The sequence below is a fragment of the Annulohypoxylon truncatum genome (genome assembly GCF_022578515.1).
Source record: "Annulohypoxylon truncatum strain CBS 140777 unplaced genomic scaffold F4807scaffold_12, whole genome shotgun sequence".
Lineage (NCBI taxonomy): Eukaryota > Fungi > Ascomycota > Sordariomycetes > Xylariales > Hypoxylaceae > Annulohypoxylon > Annulohypoxylon truncatum.
In genome coordinates this window covers 338,316-357,102 of record NW_025953798.1, presented here as the reverse complement: position 1 = coordinate 357,102, position 18,787 = coordinate 338,316, and the positions used below count along the sequence as shown (strand labels likewise).

Below are 18,787 nucleotides of genomic sequence, written 5' to 3'. Positions count from 1 at the left end.
TCGTGCAGATTGAGGCGAGGGGTGATTCCAGACTCTGCACAGACCACCATGTGGGCATATGATGTGCACAATACATAGTACATATGTACCTAGATACCTTGACTTAGGTGACGGCCCATGTCGGATTATTTTTTTCCGATCCAATTCAACCTTTGGAACTAGGCTAGAAATCTTTAGCATCAAATTGATCCATCAATTCGAGGCTAATCAATTTTCCACTTGTAAGACCTCAATCAACAATTCTTTCTTCTTTTAGCTTCTTGACATTTGCGCCTTACTCTACTGCAAAACACCATAGGCTTCATTACTCAACATATTTCTTACTAGGTGCAGTGAACATACGCGAACATGGATGACACCGAACGACGTACAGCGAAACGCTCTCGATTCGATCAAACCGAACCCGAGCCGCGACGCTCCCGTTTTGATCGCAGATCGCGTTCACCTCCAGCTAAGAGGTCGGATCATGGTCGCGATCGTAGCCCATTGCCCAAGGATGGGCAGAAGAGCGCGTCCGACTCGAAAAGCCCAGTTGACCCGGCTGCTGCAGCAGGTATACATACTCATTCCTAGATGTTTTTCTACTTTTATATAAAAGCATCTAGCTAGAGGAATGGCATTGCATGGAAAATAATGCTAATACACATAACTAGCTGCCGCCGCCGCCAAGATCAATGCCCAGATCCAAGCCAAGAAAGGAATTCAACATGTCGACGTACCTCCGATCAAGTCTTCGTCATCTGCATCTCCCGGCCCCAATTCTGCGAGCGCGCCCGGCGGCAATGGATCCAACAACATCAACGGCGAAATGTACATCGCTGATGGCGATTACATCAAGGATATCGAAGTGAACGATTTGCGCAACCGATACCTACTCACGAAGAGCTCAACACAGAAGATGGTAAATAATGCCCTTTGGTCAATTCCTACTGATTTACACCAGAGTTTCAACCCCCTAGACTTGGTGGTTCTCTTCCAGTGTGTTATCTTCGTGTTGCGAACGGTTCTGCTTACATAGAAGCGTGCTAGCTCGCGCACGAATCCCCTCTGTGGCATCTGCTGACCTCCGCTGCTTGATTTAGATTAAAGAGGAAACCGGAGCTGGTACGAAACACCTCCCAGTTATTTATTTACTTGAAGTGTAGAATCATGGTTGACTTTGAAAGATGTCACGACTCGAGGAAATTATTACCCCGATAAAAGCATGGCGACGCCATCGGTAAGAGATGTCCGCCTTGGTAGTAAAGATCTCACAACTTACATGAGCCTAGAATCCCCCGTTGTTCCTCCACATCACGAGTACCTCGAAAACCGGCCTCGAGGCCGCGGTTGCCAAGATTGAGGAGATGATGAAGCAAGAGCTGCCCAATCTAGTTGATGAGCGACGCTTCCGACGCCGAGACCAAGAACAGGTAGAGCGAGATGAGTTTGGACGCGTGAGTTTTGGTTCTCTTTCCTACAGTGCGTATCTGTTAACAGCAAGTAGCGTAAATGGCCGGAGGCGAAGATACCCATTGGCCTGGAAGAAATTCGCGGTTTTAATCTTCGAGCCCAAATCGTCGGACACGGTGGCTCTTACGTGAAGCACATTCAGCAAGAGACCGGTTGTCGTGTCCAGATTAAGGGACGTGGCTCAGGATATCTCGAGGCTTCTACGAATCGCGAGAGCGATGATGAGATGTACCTCCATGTCGCGTAAGTATGCGTCGAACGATATCCTATCCTAACTATCTAACGCAATTCCTAGTGGCCCTGATCCAAAGATGGTTGATAAGGCCAAAGAGCTATGTGAAGATCTCATTGCCAACGTGAAGGAACAGTACGAGGAGTTCAAGAGTCGGCCACCCCGTCCACATTATGGTGGCCACGGCGGTGGTAATGGCGGCGGTTATGGAGAGCGATCGTATGGAGAGAGATCCTACGGCGGTGATAGATATGGTGATCGACAGGCCAGTGGTTCGGGTTCCTATGGTGGATATGGTGGTTACAACAACTCGCCAAACCCCGCCGCAAATGCGGCCTCTCCTGCACCACCTGGCCAAGGAAGCCCTTCTACCGCTAGCAATGATTATGCTGCACAATACGCGCAGTACTACGGTGCTGGTCAAGACCCCTATGCTGCATACGGTGGTTACGCGGCGTAAGTGATATCGCAACGAGGGAGGATGCATAATCGCTAACACAGCTTCAGGTATATGCAGTACTACCAGCAGTATTACGCTGCTGCGCAAGCCGCTCAGCAAGGATCCCCGACGCCTCCCGTACCAGGAGCTTCAGCTTCTCCGCCGCCGCCACCTCCGCCTAGCGAAGCTCCCCCACCGCCTCCTCCTGGCGGATCTGCACCTCCCCCTCCTCCCCCTCCTGGAGCAGGAAGCTATGGTGCTGTAAGTCATCTTCTGTGAGCTCTTGATATTACTGCTAGAACTAACCAACCTTATTAATAGGTACCTCCTCCGCCTGGCCTATGATCAAGCTCGATGTTCTGAAGTTTGCAGGCTGGCAACTCGATCTGTCTGTAAAGGAGCTTGACGGGATCTCTATGTTCTACTGTACGCGAGCTTTTGCGGACAGTGGCTTTTCTTCATGTGATGCAGGCTCTGAGAAGGGCCATGCACAACGTCGATCGAGTTCAGAGGCCTCTTAAATCCATATCTCATTGGACAGGGACAATGTGCAAATGTCGTTACTACATAGCTCCTGAATGACGACAATAATTGACATTGGCTTTTTCCTAATATTCTCCTATACATTTGCTTTAAGTGACTACTTGAATATCTATCGAATTAACTACATGCGGGCATTACTAAGGTCTCTACGACTCGACCGATTTAATGGATACTCTGCTTACGTAAAGCCGCGATGGTGTAGATTCGATTAAAGCTTATCGATAGCAATACGTCAGTTTAGTAGATATCACCAACGTCCTCAACATGTGCTTTAAAAAAGGTCAAGCCTTAACATATCATCATATAAGCAATGTAGACGGGTTTTGCTGAAGTTCAATAGTATGGTCAAACCTTTTTGGGGGACACAGAATACAAGAAGCCTGTTCTTCTAGAAGCCTCCGACGCAATGAGTCACCAACGCTACCCGTCGATCGATCCCAAAGAACCGCATTCCGTCTCCCTGAAGGTCTTACGGTAGGTAACCCGTCGGTTTCCTTCTGCGTCCATGGATACACCCAACATTTACAAGTTATTAAGTGGGCTGAGATATGTGATTGTTTAAGATAATTAATTCAATTGGCACACACACACAGGCTCTCGCGCCCCTCCCTCGTCGTCCAACATCCCCTCCCACCGCCCCTCGCTTCTTCCCCTCCGCCGTCCGCGTCGTCGTCTCCGCTATCCCCGGTATTAGCGGAAAAAGAGAGGGCGAGGGAGAGGAGGGACGCGCCGACGCCGGCTTCGCTCGCGTACAGCACCACCGCCGACTCGATCCCCGGCCCGTTCCTGCTCGCGCCCATACTCCAGCTGCCGCCCTCGTTCGGGTCCGCATACGTCGGCGAGACGTTCAGCTGCACGCTCTGCGCGAACCACGATGTGCCGCTGCCGGGCGAGGTCGCAGCAGCGTCGGGAGTTGGGGGTGCTAGCGGTAGCATCGGCGGTTTGACGCCGCTGTCGGCGCCGCCGCCGGGCGCCCCGCCCAAGAAGAAGTTCACCAAGGACGTCAAGATCGAGGCCGAGATGAAGACGCCGAGTTCAGCGGGGGCGCTGAAATTGCCGTTGATGGGGCCGGACGGGGTCGTCGATGATGATGAGAACGGGGGCGGGGGTACTGGGACGGATTTGGAGCCCGGACAGACGCTCCAGCGGATCGTCAATTTCGACCTGAAGGAGGAGGGCAACCATGTGCTCGCGGTCACGGTGAGCTACTACGAGGCGACGGAGACGTCGGGCCGCACGAGGACGTTCAGGAAGCTGTACCAGTTCATATGTAAGGGGTCGCTGATCGTTAGGACCAAGGTCGGCGCCCTGCCGCTGTCTCCGCCTGGTTGCATCACTGGTAAAAGCGACGGCAACAGCAATAGCAAAATTGCCAGGAGGTGGGTTATGGAAGCCCAGCTCGAGAACTGCAGCGAGGACGTCATGCAACTGTACCGCGTGGGGCTCGAGCTGGAGAAGGGGCTCAAGTACCGAGATTGCAACTGGGAGGTCAGCGAGAGTAAGAGGCCCGTCTTGCACCCTGGCGAAGTGGAGCAGTGCTGCTTCGTCGTCGAGGAGAAGCCCGGCGAGGAGGTGGAAGAGGAGGAGGATGGCAGGATCGTGTTTGGCGTCTTGGGGATTGGCTGGAGGAGCGAGATGGGGAATAAGGGGTTCTTGTCGACGGGGAAGTTGGGCACGAGACCTGTTAGGTGATTGATTCCCTGATGGAACGCACGAATATCAGGGAACACGTAATTTTGAGAGCATTTTTGTCTCGCAAGGTACAGCTCACCGGTCTACGAAAGCGATTCTTGACGCGTCACATCACGTTAAGCTGGCTTTACTAGGAGGCCCGCATTTGACATCTAGCAGAAATATGATTCATGCTTGAGCGTACGCATTACACGGAAGCACTTATAAGGACGGGATCTACTCCGGCCAGGACGGTGATTTAAAGCACATTGAGATTACGGGATGTCTGCGTGAAGCGGTGTATAGGACGGAAGTATCATCGCCATTCCGCGAACGTGTCTGTAAGACATATGGGGCCATGACTGTCGGGACATGAACTCGAGTCTCATAAAGGCGATCCGGGGAAGGGGGATTTTACAAGACTCTAGGCACGTCGAGTAAGCATTTATCTTAATAGAAACGAAGCATGATCCAAATATGATATATTCGTAAATTCTTTTTTTTTATGAGGCTATAAAAAGCTAGGCTGTCGCAAGCCTCAAACTATTGATTCCCTCATTCGTGAAATGGGCCCGTTTATGTAATGGATCGTGAATAAGCCTCGTGCCTGGGTATCCATGCTGGCCAATATATTGAAGATGTGAGATGTCAGACTGACAGCCTGGTTCAGCAACATGATCGACATGGTCAATGCAAGTTTGTCATGTCCAATTTGGCAGCTTGTGTATTCATGCAATTAGATCGACTCATGGATTAGTAGTCTGGCATAATCGTTGTTAATGTAGTGAGATTGGAGATTCTCGGTTTATACCCTATTGGCCATCGCCTGCGACTCCCAATATCGAGACACCTCTAGGTCAGATATAACATTCGATGTGTGAATACAAGTTCGAATCTAAAGAATTCGAGGTGAACGTTATACAAGGACATCCTCTGAACTTCAAGATGAAAGGGGTAGGATAACAAATAGGACCTGGAAATGTTAGACGCTTTCGATTTCCGAGCGGTGAAGGAGAACTGCGCGGACCTCGTGTTAATAATAGTAGTATAAGGTCGTATTCATCATTTCAAGAATCTGACATTAGACGTTCGAAAGAGCCGCCTGCGAAGATGCAATTATTTATCAGGAAGAAAGGCGCGGATGAGCCGCTTCTTCCTTCAGGCACGGTCTCGAAATAATAATCGTCTTACCCCTAAAATGGTTACCGACGCCAGATGAGAAATTCCTGGAATTCCTAGAGTGCTACCCTTTCAGCGAAATTCTTTTCTATTCTTATGCGTGCGGCTGCACAAATGCTTTCCGGTGTGGAAGGTTTCATCGGACTCTCGACCATATCAGAATCCTTTTATATCCTAGCATATTCCCACTAGCAAGATATGAGGGTGGGCGATGGAGATAACCGAATATCTGGAACGGATGGATAACCAATTGCGTAAACATTGATGATTTCATACAGGTACCTATTATTGTAGCGGCCGATCTTTCAATTAATCGCCTTTTTCCCTAAGATCGTGGCTTTTGTATAAGTCCGTGTTTGGAAAGAAACAATCAATTTCAAACAAAAGTGTCTTAAGTGACACTCGGGTAGCTTGATAACACGGGTGACGGCCCGTATTGTTGCTGACGCTCTCCCGTAACAGGTCATATCTGTCGTTGTTGACTATTGTGGTTATTCCGGTGTGACAATCCTACCCGACCTCAATTGGAATTTGAGCAAGCGACCTCAGCTGCTTAGAGCTTGCTTAGGTACACCAAGCACGTCGGCCAACACACGTAGGAAGTTCGTTCTGACGAGCGTTTGTTCCAGCTACGTCACTTCCGTGGCACGGGCGATGCCGTAATGGGTTCCTGGTCCCTGACTTGCCTGATGCTAGGATAGGACAATACATGACATGCAAACATGGATCAAGTGGATTACGCCTCCACGAACGGTTGCAAGGATTCCACGGACTTTGTCAATCACGAATAAACTCCTTTGAAGAGAGACAGCCCCGGTTGAAAACCGGAATTTTCTAACAAGAATCATGGAAAAGCTCGTCAGATGCGCGGTTCGTAAAACCCGTTTCGCCTTGAGAGGTTTTCTTCTCGCGCAAGCAAGGTCCACTTAGATAGGTACGTTTCACGATAATAGGAAAAACCGCTTCGTGAGAATAGGATGCAGAGAGAAACTCTAAAGGAATTGATATGCCAGATGGACCAGATTAGCGGAGGCTAGTAAATTGTGAAGAGCGGTCACTTCACCGTCGTTTGCCAAAGATGGGACGATGATAGGCACGGCATTTTAGGTCGACTGCGTTTCGAACTTCTGAAAAAAGACAAGTCGAGTTCGATAAAGTTCCCATCTTCGGCCGTCTAGAGACCGAGCCCACGACTAACCCCACACGTCTGAAACGTAATGACTGATGTCCGTCTGGATATCTGCAGTGGCGTCCTTACAAACCATGGGAGACCATGTTTTTCGCTGACCGTTACCTTTAGAATGTTTTCGCAGCATCTGCCATTTGGTGCGTGCCTGACTGTAACCCGAATAAATTGGGTGATATTACTGGCATTATTGGACGGGGTTTAGCGTCGCCTCATTGTCGATTTGACACGCTGGCCTTCGCTCTCCACGATCACATACCTAACGTGTTTCGATTGGTCGATAAGATCGCGCGAGTTGCGTTGTTGATAATATATTGCAGCGACATACATGCGCAGCCAAGTACCTGTAGGCAACGGGGAATTTTTCGAAGGTCTGATATGTAGACGACCACGGACAATTGTGACTGTGCGCCAATCCCGGCGGCGGCCATGTTAGTTCCTCGTTAGTGATCTCGATAGCGACCCCAGGGCGTGAAGCTCTGGCCGCCATGTAGGCGCTAAGCTAGCCGGCTTACAGGTAGGGAAGACTTTGGTGGAGCTTGTATGTACGTCCGCGTGCAAAAACCCGTAACCCATGGAGTCCGCCGGGCCATACTCGAAATAGATAGTCATCGCCTGCTTGCTTCGTTACTTGTACCTATTGGCGGTATGTACAGAAATGCGAAGCTGCTGCCGACAGCTCAAATACGAGCTGGATTTCATATCCCGGAATCAAGGGGTTAGAAGTCTCTTGACTCGTCGAAATCGAGAGGGGGGAAAGGGTGTAATGCCCCTTATCTGGTAGGCTATGCAGGAACATAGCGACCTAACATGCAAATATTCCTCCAATTCCTCCGATAAACCCTTACGTCTCCCCTCCATCTGGGATAGGAAGCGTCAGAAAGGGGGGGAAGAGAATAGATATGACCAAGTAGTGGACCGAATTTCGTGTCATGGACATATTAATCCATATCCATATCTACTTATTGGTATTATGTATGCGTGTATATGGATACATAGGTCCATATTGCCTGCAAGGTACCAAATCATCCGGACCAGGAGGTTTGCTTCGACGCCAGATGCTGGCTAAAAAATTGGCCGCGTCTTCCAAAAGCCTGGGAATTCGACCATGTGTTGAACGGCGTAGTGCGAGGAAGCACTAAACATCCTCGCTAAGAATAGCTGCATGGTATTCGTCTTCGTGGGCTTAAACTAAACACGTAACGCTAGAGAATGGGTTTTCCCTTTTCTTGTTGGCAAAGTCATCAGACATTACGTGGATAGGTGAGTTCGAGAGTTCAGGTAGATGAAGGGCTAGGCTTGTGTCCGAGGGTGCATATTTTTATTGTAGATGCGTTGTATGCGTTGTTCAAGATGCCGTTTCACCGCATATGAGTAGCCATCCATGTTGTCTCTAGTGAATTGTTCTGCCGAGGGTCTTCTTTTTTTTTTCCTTTCGAAAGTTTTGAACTATGATGTACTAGTAGGTATGGAAAAGAAGAAAAGGGGAAAAGGGGAATCATCTGACTCGGGCCTTTCTCATCATGGTTGTCACTCTATATCTTATATTGGGAAGTCACACATAGTAAAATTTATAGGTATTGAGTTTGACACATGCAATGAAGCTTTTTCTGAAGGGTGTGCCTTCTTCAGGAGTCGGTTTTTTTGTGGCTGCCAGATCGCTACAGGTACCTATGTAAGTGGCATTGTGGGTGCTTGCCGATTCAGTGCTCGTCAACCCCTGTAAAGAGAGGCGGAACAGGGGTTAAAGTTCTGGGCAACTGGAGCTGCTTATGTACCTAGCATCTTAGGTATGTCGTGCGATACGTGATACGTAAAAATCCCACTACAGCTAATCCCGGCTTGGGTAAAAGTGGTGGGGTTACAAAGGTACGTACTTGGACTAGTAGTCAGCCAAACTGCCAGGGGTAGCAGGGGTAGGCAAGGGTATTGGCTCCACCGCAAGCACCGATTAACCAACCCGGCTGCCCGACTGCATCTTCAATATTCTCCTCCACCAAAAATCGACCATGTTCATCAACGCCTCCAGTGCCATGCAGTAGTCTCTTTCTTCCACATCCATTCATTCACTGAATCTGCATGAACTTGGGGATCGATCTTTGGCATTCCAAAAACACTCGTTTTTCTTGAACATCATATCCTTTTGGGCCAGTCTAGCTTGGGGGAGCTTATTTCTCTCCGTCCAGTCAAAATTGCCATTACATATTCACCCGTCGATCGTATCCAACAGCAACGCAACTTAACCTAGCACTACCTGGGTACTCCTCTTCGAACGGCCCTCCTTCAACCCCTTCTATCCCTCCCACCCGAACGATAACGCCGCAAAGGGGCATGCATCTGCATCCAAGCACCGCATAATTGTTCAGAGCTGTTTTGGAAGCATTTGCATACCCAATAGATCGTGCGTGTCTACCCGGCGCCAAAAAAGATTAAAGGAAAAAAAAAAAGGAAAGGCGAACATAAACAGCACATCGGCTGCTTCTGCCCGAAAATAAGACAACTACCAAAAAAAGATATAGGCCGGACATTATCTACATACACACCAATTTTCTAAAAACAAGTGTCTCGCGGTAGTTTAAAGATTACCTAGAAGATCTTTTTTTTTTCGGAGGATCGATCAACCTGACAAGTCTGTCGAAAATACCTAATCTGGCGACACCCATCTCATCTTAATGGCTGGTTTGCCTTTCGTCTATTAAAATAGTTTGCTTTAGTAGCCGACGATACATCCACATTTTACCCCCCCTCAACCACCCGACCCCTCGAGCACGTCCCGCAAAGTAGACCCTGTTGTTAGAGTCTGCTGGAGTCTCTCGAATTATCTGGCGGTAACCAGTCAGTTGTTCAATCACACAACTTTTTAATCCATCCAACATTCGCTTGTGCAACGGGATATATGCATCGGCGCACTGGTAACAAAGTTGCCGATATCCACAAGTCGGGACTGAGAAAACAACAACAGAACAAACTCGCACGGTTCGAACCGTTGATTGGTGCCTGGCAAACCCCTGGGCACGTCACCTGGACATAACTTCTTAAAATTCAGATTGTTTTCTCCATCTCAATTGAGTTTCTCTCTTCGGCGAACGGAGCTATAAGTGTGGATTGAAATAAGGGGGAATAGACACCGCCATAGGCCTGCGATGTCATGGATAGCCCTTCAGCGCCGCTCGCGGACTATTTCTGGATTGCGGGCGTCGAGTCCATATCCTACCAAGACCTTCCACCTCCAACTTCAGCATCGTCTACCCAGGTAGACGGCACCATCGATGAAGATGGCGAACCCGACGACGATCCCGAACCGACGCCATCCCCCTCGGCTAACAGGAACTCTGCGAGACACTCTCGCCAGAACTCTAATAACAGACTCTCCAAAGCATCGTTCGCTTCGATCCAGGCCCTAGAGGAGTTGGACGGGAACACAAGAAGTAACAGAAGCAGTGCTACAATACGACCTAACCCTCACCCCGCAGCAGCGCCGCAGGATGGCGGCGGCTTTCTTATGGATTTCGATTTCGACAAGGCCTTGGTCAAGTTCGCGGCAGAGAGGGAGAACTTCCTGGAGGACCTCAGCTTCTCAGCCGGCGCGAAGACGCAATCGAAACCGATGGTGAACCCACGGACGGACAAGATCAAGGCAGACGAAGCCTCGGGCGGAAGGATGAGCCCGATGAAGAGCATCAGGGGAAGCATCAGAGGCAGCATAAGACGGAAAATAAGCTTCAGGGACATGAACAGCGTGCGAAAGCAGCCAACAACCCCGAGACCTGGTATGGCCCCATTTCGCGATTTAGGCGGAGGGTCCCTCTTAAAGGAAGTGGCAGAAGGACTGCCTGCGGAAATTTTCGAACATGACTGCAAGAAGAACTCTCTGTTCTGTACTGACTTCTGCAAACTAGCTTCAATCCGAACTACTAGGAGACTGAGCAGCTACAATTCCGTCATTCCCCCTCCCGAACCTCTTAACCTCGACCCTGATATGCACCCCCTAAAACGGCGCTTCGAACCCGAACTCCTAGACCGATACCCTCCCCGACACGATACGGAAAGCCTCAGCAAGAGAGGCCGATTCCCGGATTATGTACCCATGTTCGCCTTCCCTAACGACATTCAGATTGTGTCATCGGATGAAAGACCGAGATCGACGTGGCATGGATTTACCATGACATCGGATGATAATTCTAAGCTCTATGGAGTAACCGTCATTATATGGACAGCACTCACAACAGATGTAGCAGAGGATATCGAGATGCGTTGCGAACTTTGGAGACAGAGACATATGACTGAGGAAGAACGAGAGCTTGCAGGCAGCCTTGGAGCACGTCTCGCTGCCGAACGTGCGCATCTCTCGCAGCTACTGGCGAAACTTCCTACAATAGCATCTGGGTCGTCTGCTCGAGAGACGCTAGATGACCAGATCAGTGCGGTAGAGGAGAAAATTAGCCTGATGACGGAAATGCTGAGGCCTCTGAGACATGGGGCTGCATCGAAGATTGATGGCTTGACTGCCGGCGAGAGTGGTCTCTGGATGCCTCGAGCGTACGGCATTCTTGGCAGAGATGTTACAAGAATGGGTTTCTGGAAGGATTGGCTTCGAGCCGTCATAGTGCCAATGACGGACGGTGGGGTTTTACGCGTACCTCCAAGCTCTCCACGAGTCGGTCGCTGGCAACCTTTAGAACGATACGTGGTTAATCTATGTACCGAGGCGTTCAGCCCCTTAAGCTCTAAAACTCAGGTCGAGATTGGCGTGCGCGAGTTACGTCTATATGCGCGAAAAGAAGCAATTAACGAGCTTCCCGGCTCACGTAACACTGACCTCTATGCGTTATTTAGATGTCTCTCACTCGAGAATATCGTCACTCTCTTCGAATATGCCATGTCCGAATCGCGAATTATCTTCCTCTCATCGCATACGGCGATGCTTCACCTCGCCTCTCACGCCCTAGCTAGTCTGTTGTATCCGTTGACTTGGGCGAGCATATTTATCCCCATTCTGCCGGCGCGATTGATATCTGCTCTTGATGCTCCTTGTCCGTACATTGTCGGCATTGAGCGAAGGTACGACAATGTCGCACTTCCGGATGACGATTATGTCTTGGTCGACTTAGATAAAGATACTATCGAGTCACCGACGCTGCCGGTTCGTCTCCCAAAACAACACCGACGAAAACTTCTCTCGCTCCTGCAATATGCGGCACCGCACAGTTTACGATTCGGTGTCACGACAGGACCGCCTCCATATGCGATCGAATCTTTTCCTTACGACGCCTTCTCTGCCGAAAATGGCGCCCTTTTTGATGAGAAGGCTGCGCCAAGTACGCTGTACAAATGGGTTGCACAGAATTCATCATCTTTTGGGGAACCCGAGCCTGCAGGTACAGCAAGCCCTCCCGTGTTTAATGCATTCTTGCATGCGAAGCCGGGAGGATCCGAACGGCCTACGACCAGCAAATCAAACAAGACCAGCCCGCCGTCGTCAGTATCGCCTGTCTCGGTGAATTTCCCGCCCATGCCAGCGACACCTATTTCCAGAAGCGATTCTGGGTTCGCACTATCTTCTACGCTAAGAGAGAAGAGATCGGGGCATTTCGACGAGAAGGGTCGGCGCAGCTCCTCATTCGGCCATGCACCGGTTCACCGACCTCACGCGCCATTCTTAAACGGCCACCAGTCGAACCTGTCCATCTCTGCCATTTCAATAGACTCACAGTCGTCGTACGGGGGTTACGCTCCGTCGACGTACGCACAGTCTACTATCGCCGCGTCAACGGTGATGCCGAACATGCTCGTTCAGCCAGTAGAGAATACCGAGTCTACGATGTGGGTTGAAGGACACTGCTTCAATTTCGGTGCTAATGACACCTCCTTAACCTGCACGATTTGCGATGAGCGTTGTGAGGGTGATGGATGGTACAGATGCGCAGGGTGCGGGGCAGTCTCACACGGACGTTGTCTCGGCTGCGTCTGTATCGTCTGTCCAGTCGCCTTTAGCGAGGATAAGATTCGCGCTGCTTTCGTACGTTGCCTTGCGAGTCTTCTCTATACATATCGCAAGCATTTGGGTCGGCCGACGAAGGACCAAAAGAACAGCGGTCAAATATATGGGTTCGATATGAATGGATTTATTAGGAGCTTGCCGTACGATCAACAGGAGTACATTACCATGATGAAAGAAACGCAAGGTATGCTGTCTTTGTCATTATTATACTTGCAACATTTACTAATTATAAACTAGCATTCAATGAATTCATCCATCAACGCGAAACGCACCCGGGCACGGACCCCGAGATTCGCCTTTTCGACGAGATAATTCTCGCTAAAAAGGCTCGAGGGAAATCCGGCCTGTCTTCAGGCTTATCCCGTCTCTCGACGATAAGAGCCTCTCACGGCGTCTCTGCTTCTCTACCAGGACTTCAGATCCCATCCAGGAATTCGAAGCAAACGCCATTTTTGACAGACACATCTGATCACATTTGGAGAACGGCTTGTGTGCCTGTACCAAATGCCAAGTTCCAAGGCGATTACCGATCGGTGACGACAAGAACACCGGCACGGCTAGACCCTTCGCTGATGAAGGAACCCCGTGCCATACAGGGTGTGCCACGAGCTGAGCAACGTAGAAGAGGGGTGATGAGGAAACAAGTTCCTAGCATGATGATTCCCACGCCGGCCTCCCCCTCTTCTCCCGAGTCTCGATAAATCGGGTTAGCTGTGTTGGCTGCATACCAGGTCAAGGACAACCTACTAGAATGTAATATTAACGAGGACGAAGGTGGTATGCTTTGCCTTGATTGTACTATAGCTGGGAGGGAACATGAGATGAACAAAAGTTCCCTAATTTACCTCTTTTTCCTCCGAATATCCAGAAATCAGTCGACATTTCGCGTTCCGAACCGAAATCCTACAGCATCGCGCTATCGAGTGGAGGAAGGAAATAATGTCTAGCTAAATTTGCTTATCGACCGAGGGTGTAAGGTGAAGAAGACCTAGGGGACGATGAAAAGGGGGGGAGAAAGAGTAGCAGGGCAGAAATCCACCCGGCCTTGAATATGTAGTGAGTGAGTGAGTGGTTGGACTTATTTGCAGAGATAGGCAGATCGCGATCAATTTACAAAGAAGACGAGAAAGAGACAGGAGGAGCATTGCGTGGGCGAGCGGACCTTGATATGAACGAATCACGCAAAGAATAAGGAATTGCGTTTAGCATCAAATTTAGACTGCGGTTGTGCCATGCGTAACTCTTTTTTTGCCTCTGTTGTATTTTTGGTATTGTGGAATGACTTTGGTGCGGGCATTTATCCAGCCCTTTCCCCCCTATTTGCGATTTGGGTATACTCATTGGATACATCCATACTACGTCCATACCATGCCGTGCTGTGCCTTTTGTATGCCCCTCAACCACCCCTCTCTCTCACTGATAGCAGCAGCAGCAGCAGCGACAACTTGATGTCGTCTACTCTTCAGATTGTACCCATTACAGACCGATCTGCTTAATCCCTCCGACCTCCAGAAACATTCGTCCCACCAAAGCCGGCTTATCGTATCGTTCCCTCCCAATAGCGTGCTATCCCTTCGCGAACCCCCCTTATATACTACCCTCTTTTTCTCCAGGAAATACAATACCTCCACGATCCCGTATTAAATCCTAGGGTAGCGTTAGGGTACCCCAACCATTCCGCCCAGCTCCCGTTCAGGTTTCGTTTCTACCGCGCCCCCCTCCCGGCGCCAGGGGATCCACGACCGCTCGGATTGCGTGCGTCTCCCGGACTCGGCCGGGGCTTCGGCTTCGGCTGGCGCTCGTACGCGTTAGGACTGGCCCTGCGCCTGCGCTGGTTCCCGCCACCGCCCGAATAAGCGGGGTCGTTGTGATTGTGGTTATGGCCGTGGTTGTGGTTGTGGTTGTGGTTCTGCTGTTGTTGCCTCCGCCGCGCTGCCATCGCCCTCTCCCGCGGATCGTCCGGGACGCCGCCGCCGGAGTCGGAATCCGAGTCCGAGGATGACGAGGAGTCGTCGCCGGAGGAGGACTCGTCGGAGGATTCGCCGACTTGGCGCGGCGCGTGGTATATGCAGCATACTAGAGATACGCATATTAGTACATATAGTACCTACGGGTAACGGAAGAATGGAGAATGGAGAATAGGAGGGACTGGGTACCTTTAGATCGCTTCCGGCCTAACCCTTCGTTGTCGACGACGGACTCGGCCCACTGGACGCGGTGGTCGGAGGGAGGGTGGGCGCCGCGCAGGCGCAGGATGGCGGGGGCTGCCGGGGCCGGGGCTTCGGTGCCGGTCTGGGTTCCGGAGCCCGTGGGCGCCTCCGTCTGGACCTGGGTCTGGGATCCCTGGGGCCGGTCGCGCTGCCGCTGATTCGAGAGGGGGTTTGGTCCGGACATGGCTGCGGTTGGCCCTACGTATGGGATGGATGGGACGATGTGTCGTCTTATGTGTGTGCGTTGCGATGATATGTGCGAAGGAAAAAAGAGGAGTACCAACGGTCGAGGCAATATCGAAGGCGGAGAAAGGTGTGTAAATCTAGTATTCCGACGGCTCAATCAGGTATTGGACCAAGGCCCGTTTGCCTGGAGATTCGCTTGGTTGAGGGAGTGAGGAGCTTCGAGCGATCGGCCTATGTATGCATACGTGTAGGCCTTAGAACGGTCGAGGATCAACATGGATCAACGGGCTCTTGTTCCCATGCGGCGCCACCGGTGCGTTGGTTGGTCGTTTTGTTTGTCTGGTTTGTTTTCTTTTGGTCTCTTAGTCTCCTTTCCCAGGGTTCGCTTCCCCAAGTTTGCGCGTTTTTGTAGAGTGACGAGGCGGATGTTATGGGATGAGCGATATAATTGACATTGCCCACGAAGGTAGGCAAGTTATAGGTACTGTGTTGTATATATATGTATGTAAGTAGGGTATTTTCAGAGTTTCAAGTTTCGAATTAATTGTTGCTTGACCCCGTCCTTTCCCCCGCTCTTTCCTCTCTTACTCCCAGGAAGTCGCGCACAGGAGAAAGCACGAAAGGAGCATAAAATTCGGGGTAATATCATGGATGTACATACATACGTAGCTATGTATGTATGAGAAGCCGAAGTGTGTGGGCAGATTATCAGAAGACCAATAAATGCGGACGAATCCAGGGATGGCCAAGGGGAATTCAGGCTTATCAGTTCTCCGCTCTCGTCCCCAGAGGACCCTTAGATCAATTTAACAAATCGATATAAGTCCTCGCGATGCAAGGAGCGTTGCATTTACCACTCAAGTCCAGTATTGAAGCTTTAAGGAGATTGACTTTGAGAAAAATAACCGGGATTGAATGACCTAAATATCGCCCCACTAGCCCCGCGTCATACTTCCTATTTGCATGCAAAACCATGTGGGTATGATGTAGTGGGCTTAGTCATAGCTGAGCTTCACTGGGCACCTTGGCAGTGACATACTTAGGTACCTCGTAGTTGTACGTTCCCGGTAGTCCGGTTCAGGGTTTCGATCTATCGTATTTAACCTCATGTTACCGGTAGTCTACCTAGATACGTACTTTGATTTCACGTAAAGTCAAAATAATAGACGAAACTCACTTCAAAGCCAACAATTCATCTCATAATCTCGTACATTCGTATAATATACATAGTTTCACGTTCTGGAGTCGTCGAGATTATATTTGAGTTATTGAAGGGCGGCTTCTCGCCTGCGCTTCTTCTCGAGCTTCTTCACACCCTTCATACCCTTCCTTGGCCTTGATCTCTTGAAAGCCTTCGATTCCAGAGGCTTGTTTAACATCCAACCGTTCATCGGCCGACGACATGAGATGTACTTACCATCGGGACTATACACATCCACGATAGGCCAGTTAGGCTCTCCTGAGACAGGACTTGGCGGTGGGGTTTTCCTCTTCTTTGGATCCTCAGCGAGAGCCTCCAGCCTTTCCCAAGCTGAAAGCTTCTTTTCTTCTTCAGGCGCCTCCATTGGAGATTCCTCTGATTTTGGCTTTCGCGCAAAAAGGTCTTTTGTGCGTACTTGAGCTACGATTTCTACCCACCCAACGCCTTCGATCAGGATATCGGTCGACAGAACACGAAACGGTAGCTGTTCTATGTTCAAGCCGACAGCACCTTTCCTCATCAATGGACCCGTACGCTGTTTTGTCACGTCCCACTTCAGCTCGAAAGAACCTGCAAGTCTCGTCCGTTCGCCCGTTCCTGGCTCTGCTATGTTGTCGAATGGTAAATTCGACATTTTGGCACGTTGCTCTTGGATGGCCTCTGCCTTGTCGGTCTTTGTGGCGTGCGGATAAAGTGGCGTAAACGAGCACATCAACATGACCGGTGCCGGTGCCCTTGGTGTGATGCGGATGAAGCCACCAAGGAGCAAGGACCGACCTGCCGTAATTGTTATTTGTTTAGGCACAACTCGTCTTTTTAGGATTAAAGACGAACGATAGCTCTTTTGGACATGCTGTTCAAGGCCAGTTCGTTCTAAGCCAGGGAGATCGATTAACTCTCCTCTACCATTACCGAACGGAAGCCGGATTGGCGATGCCGTCGTTCCAGGTAATGCGGAGACCAGTGGCAAATCTGGATAGTCCGTCTCCTTCGGTGCGGGCGGCAGGAGTGAATATTCATCAATATTCTCTTCCAAGCCCTCTATCACCTGGGCACTTGTATCATCTCGTGCCGGCTCTAGGTCGAATCTTGTTCTTTCTGTTGACGTCGCTTTTTCACCCGCTATTACTTTACCGGGAAACTTGTGCATCCTACCCATCGGGAATACTTCTGAGGCCAATTTGCTTTTGCCTACATTCGCCTTGCCAACTAGCCAAGTACCTCCACCCCGTTTGTATATTTCTTCTTTCAAATTCCGAGTCCGCCAGTTTTGTCTCGAACTCACAGCTATCAGATTGCCTAGACGTACATTCCTCCCCGCTCGTCCAAGAGCGTCTCGGAGCACCTCTTGCAGATATGGAAATAGTTTTTCCACTTGCTCTTGCTGCGGTGCTAGAAGATCGCAACGATTTATTACGAAGGTCAATCCGGTCTTCCAACTGGTGTAGAAATTCTCCGACCTCGATCGACGGTTCTTGGTTCGTAGGGGCGTAGTATCCAGTAAGTCAGAGATTCGTGGCAATAAGGACATGGGGAAATCGGCAGCATCAATAACGTGATAGATGTGGTTGTGCTTGTGGGGTGATTCGGCTATCGTATCCCTGATTGAATCTATCGAAGGGTGAAAAATCGATTCTCCGGTGCTATAATGTTGCAAGTTGTGGCATCTCTCGCAAACGGGCTTTTTTTGGGGCTCTCGTCGATCCATCTCGGGGGGAGGTACACTCTCTAGAAGCGCATCCACGTCAACCCCTCTCTCCTTCAGTTCTTCCAAACGGGAGCCATCGAGCGCACGTTCGTAAATAATATCTTCTTGTCGCGAAAGGCTTACGCCTTTGGGCTGAAGATATTCTATAACGGATTTGCGATTGAGATCAAAGTATCCAGCATAACCGGGTAAGGTTATTTGTGATAGAGCGCCGCAACCCGGACATTGTCTCGGTAGCTGACGCACGTTCGGTTGGTTTTGGGTGGGGGAAGACTGTTGAGTATCATACTCGGATGAATGATCCTCTGCAGCCGCCTGCGCATGCAAGCAACGATGCTGCACTTTCCATGTTGAAGTTTGTGGTTGAGACGAAAATGCGACGGCACGTATTCTTCGACGAGGCAATGCGCGATAGATAGAGGGATATAAGAATAAAGGCAGCTCAAGTGGCCTTGGATGTTCTGCGATGTTGAGTGCACCTTTGAGCCATTTTGACGAGAAGGAACGGTGCATCGTGCATTGTATGGCCCTCGTCAACGGAAAAATGATTGAATCGCATTGATGGATGTTCAAAAAAGATTTTAAAAAAATCATGAGCAATAAGCTATCGCGAACCAGAGCCACGCCGCTTTAAACCGGCGCATCAACGTCTCCAACCTAATGCTGCCTAGTGCCACATAGAAATTTCATCTAACAGTAAAAGCGGCGCGTACGCTAAACCTAGTTGGTAGTGTGTATCCCGGACAGCCAGTGACGTTAGAGTTGAGACTAGGTAGACT

General features: G+C 50.0%; 4 protein-coding genes across 4 annotated transcripts; 2 read left to right on the top strand and 2 right to left on the bottom strand.

Moving 5' to 3' along the window:
- Positions 1–348: 348 nt before the first annotated feature.
- On the top strand, positions 349–4,358 carry F4807DRAFT_459457 (uncharacterized protein; the record flags this gene model as incomplete). Its single annotated transcript, XM_048001365.1, has 10 exons — positions 349–553; positions 654–901; positions 1,083–1,104; positions 1,167–1,219; positions 1,272–1,436; positions 1,487–1,695; positions 1,748–2,140; positions 2,192–2,384; positions 3,007–3,140; positions 3,260–4,358. The coding sequence occupies 10 exons, from the start codon at positions 349–351 to the stop codon at positions 4,356–4,358; spliced, it is 2,721 nt and encodes a 906-aa protein (XP_047855135.1).
- A 5,492-nt stretch (positions 4,359–9,850) lies between these two features.
- On the top strand, positions 9,851–13,792 carry F4807DRAFT_466973 (DENN-domain-containing protein; the record flags this gene model as incomplete). The annotated part of the gene is made up of 2 exons (XM_048002435.1): positions 9,851–12,887; positions 12,941–13,792. 2 exons carry the CDS (start codon positions 9,851–9,853, stop codon positions 13,402–13,404), a joined length of 3,501 nt encoding a protein of 1,166 aa, XP_047855134.1. The 3' UTR covers positions 13,405–13,792.
- Positions 13,793–14,303: 511 nt separating this feature from the next.
- Positions 14,304–15,235, bottom strand: F4807DRAFT_53596 (phosphatase inhibitor-domain-containing protein). Its single transcript, XM_048003174.1, has 2 exons — positions 14,860–15,235; positions 14,304–14,779 (listed from the first exon to the last, which is right to left on the bottom strand). Exons 1-2 carry the CDS (start codon positions 15,095–15,097, stop codon positions 14,409–14,411), a joined length of 609 nt encoding a protein of 202 aa, XP_047855133.1. The 5' UTR covers positions 15,098–15,235; the 3' UTR covers positions 14,304–14,408.
- Positions 15,236–16,178: 943 nt separating this feature from the next.
- Positions 16,179–18,567, bottom strand: F4807DRAFT_422023 (uncharacterized protein). Its single transcript, XM_047997632.1, has one exon. The coding sequence runs from the start codon at positions 18,519–18,521 to the stop codon at positions 16,365–16,367; it is 2,157 nt and encodes a 718-aa protein (XP_047855132.1). The 5' UTR covers positions 18,522–18,567; the 3' UTR covers positions 16,179–16,364.
- Positions 18,568–18,787: the final 220 nt, after the last annotated feature.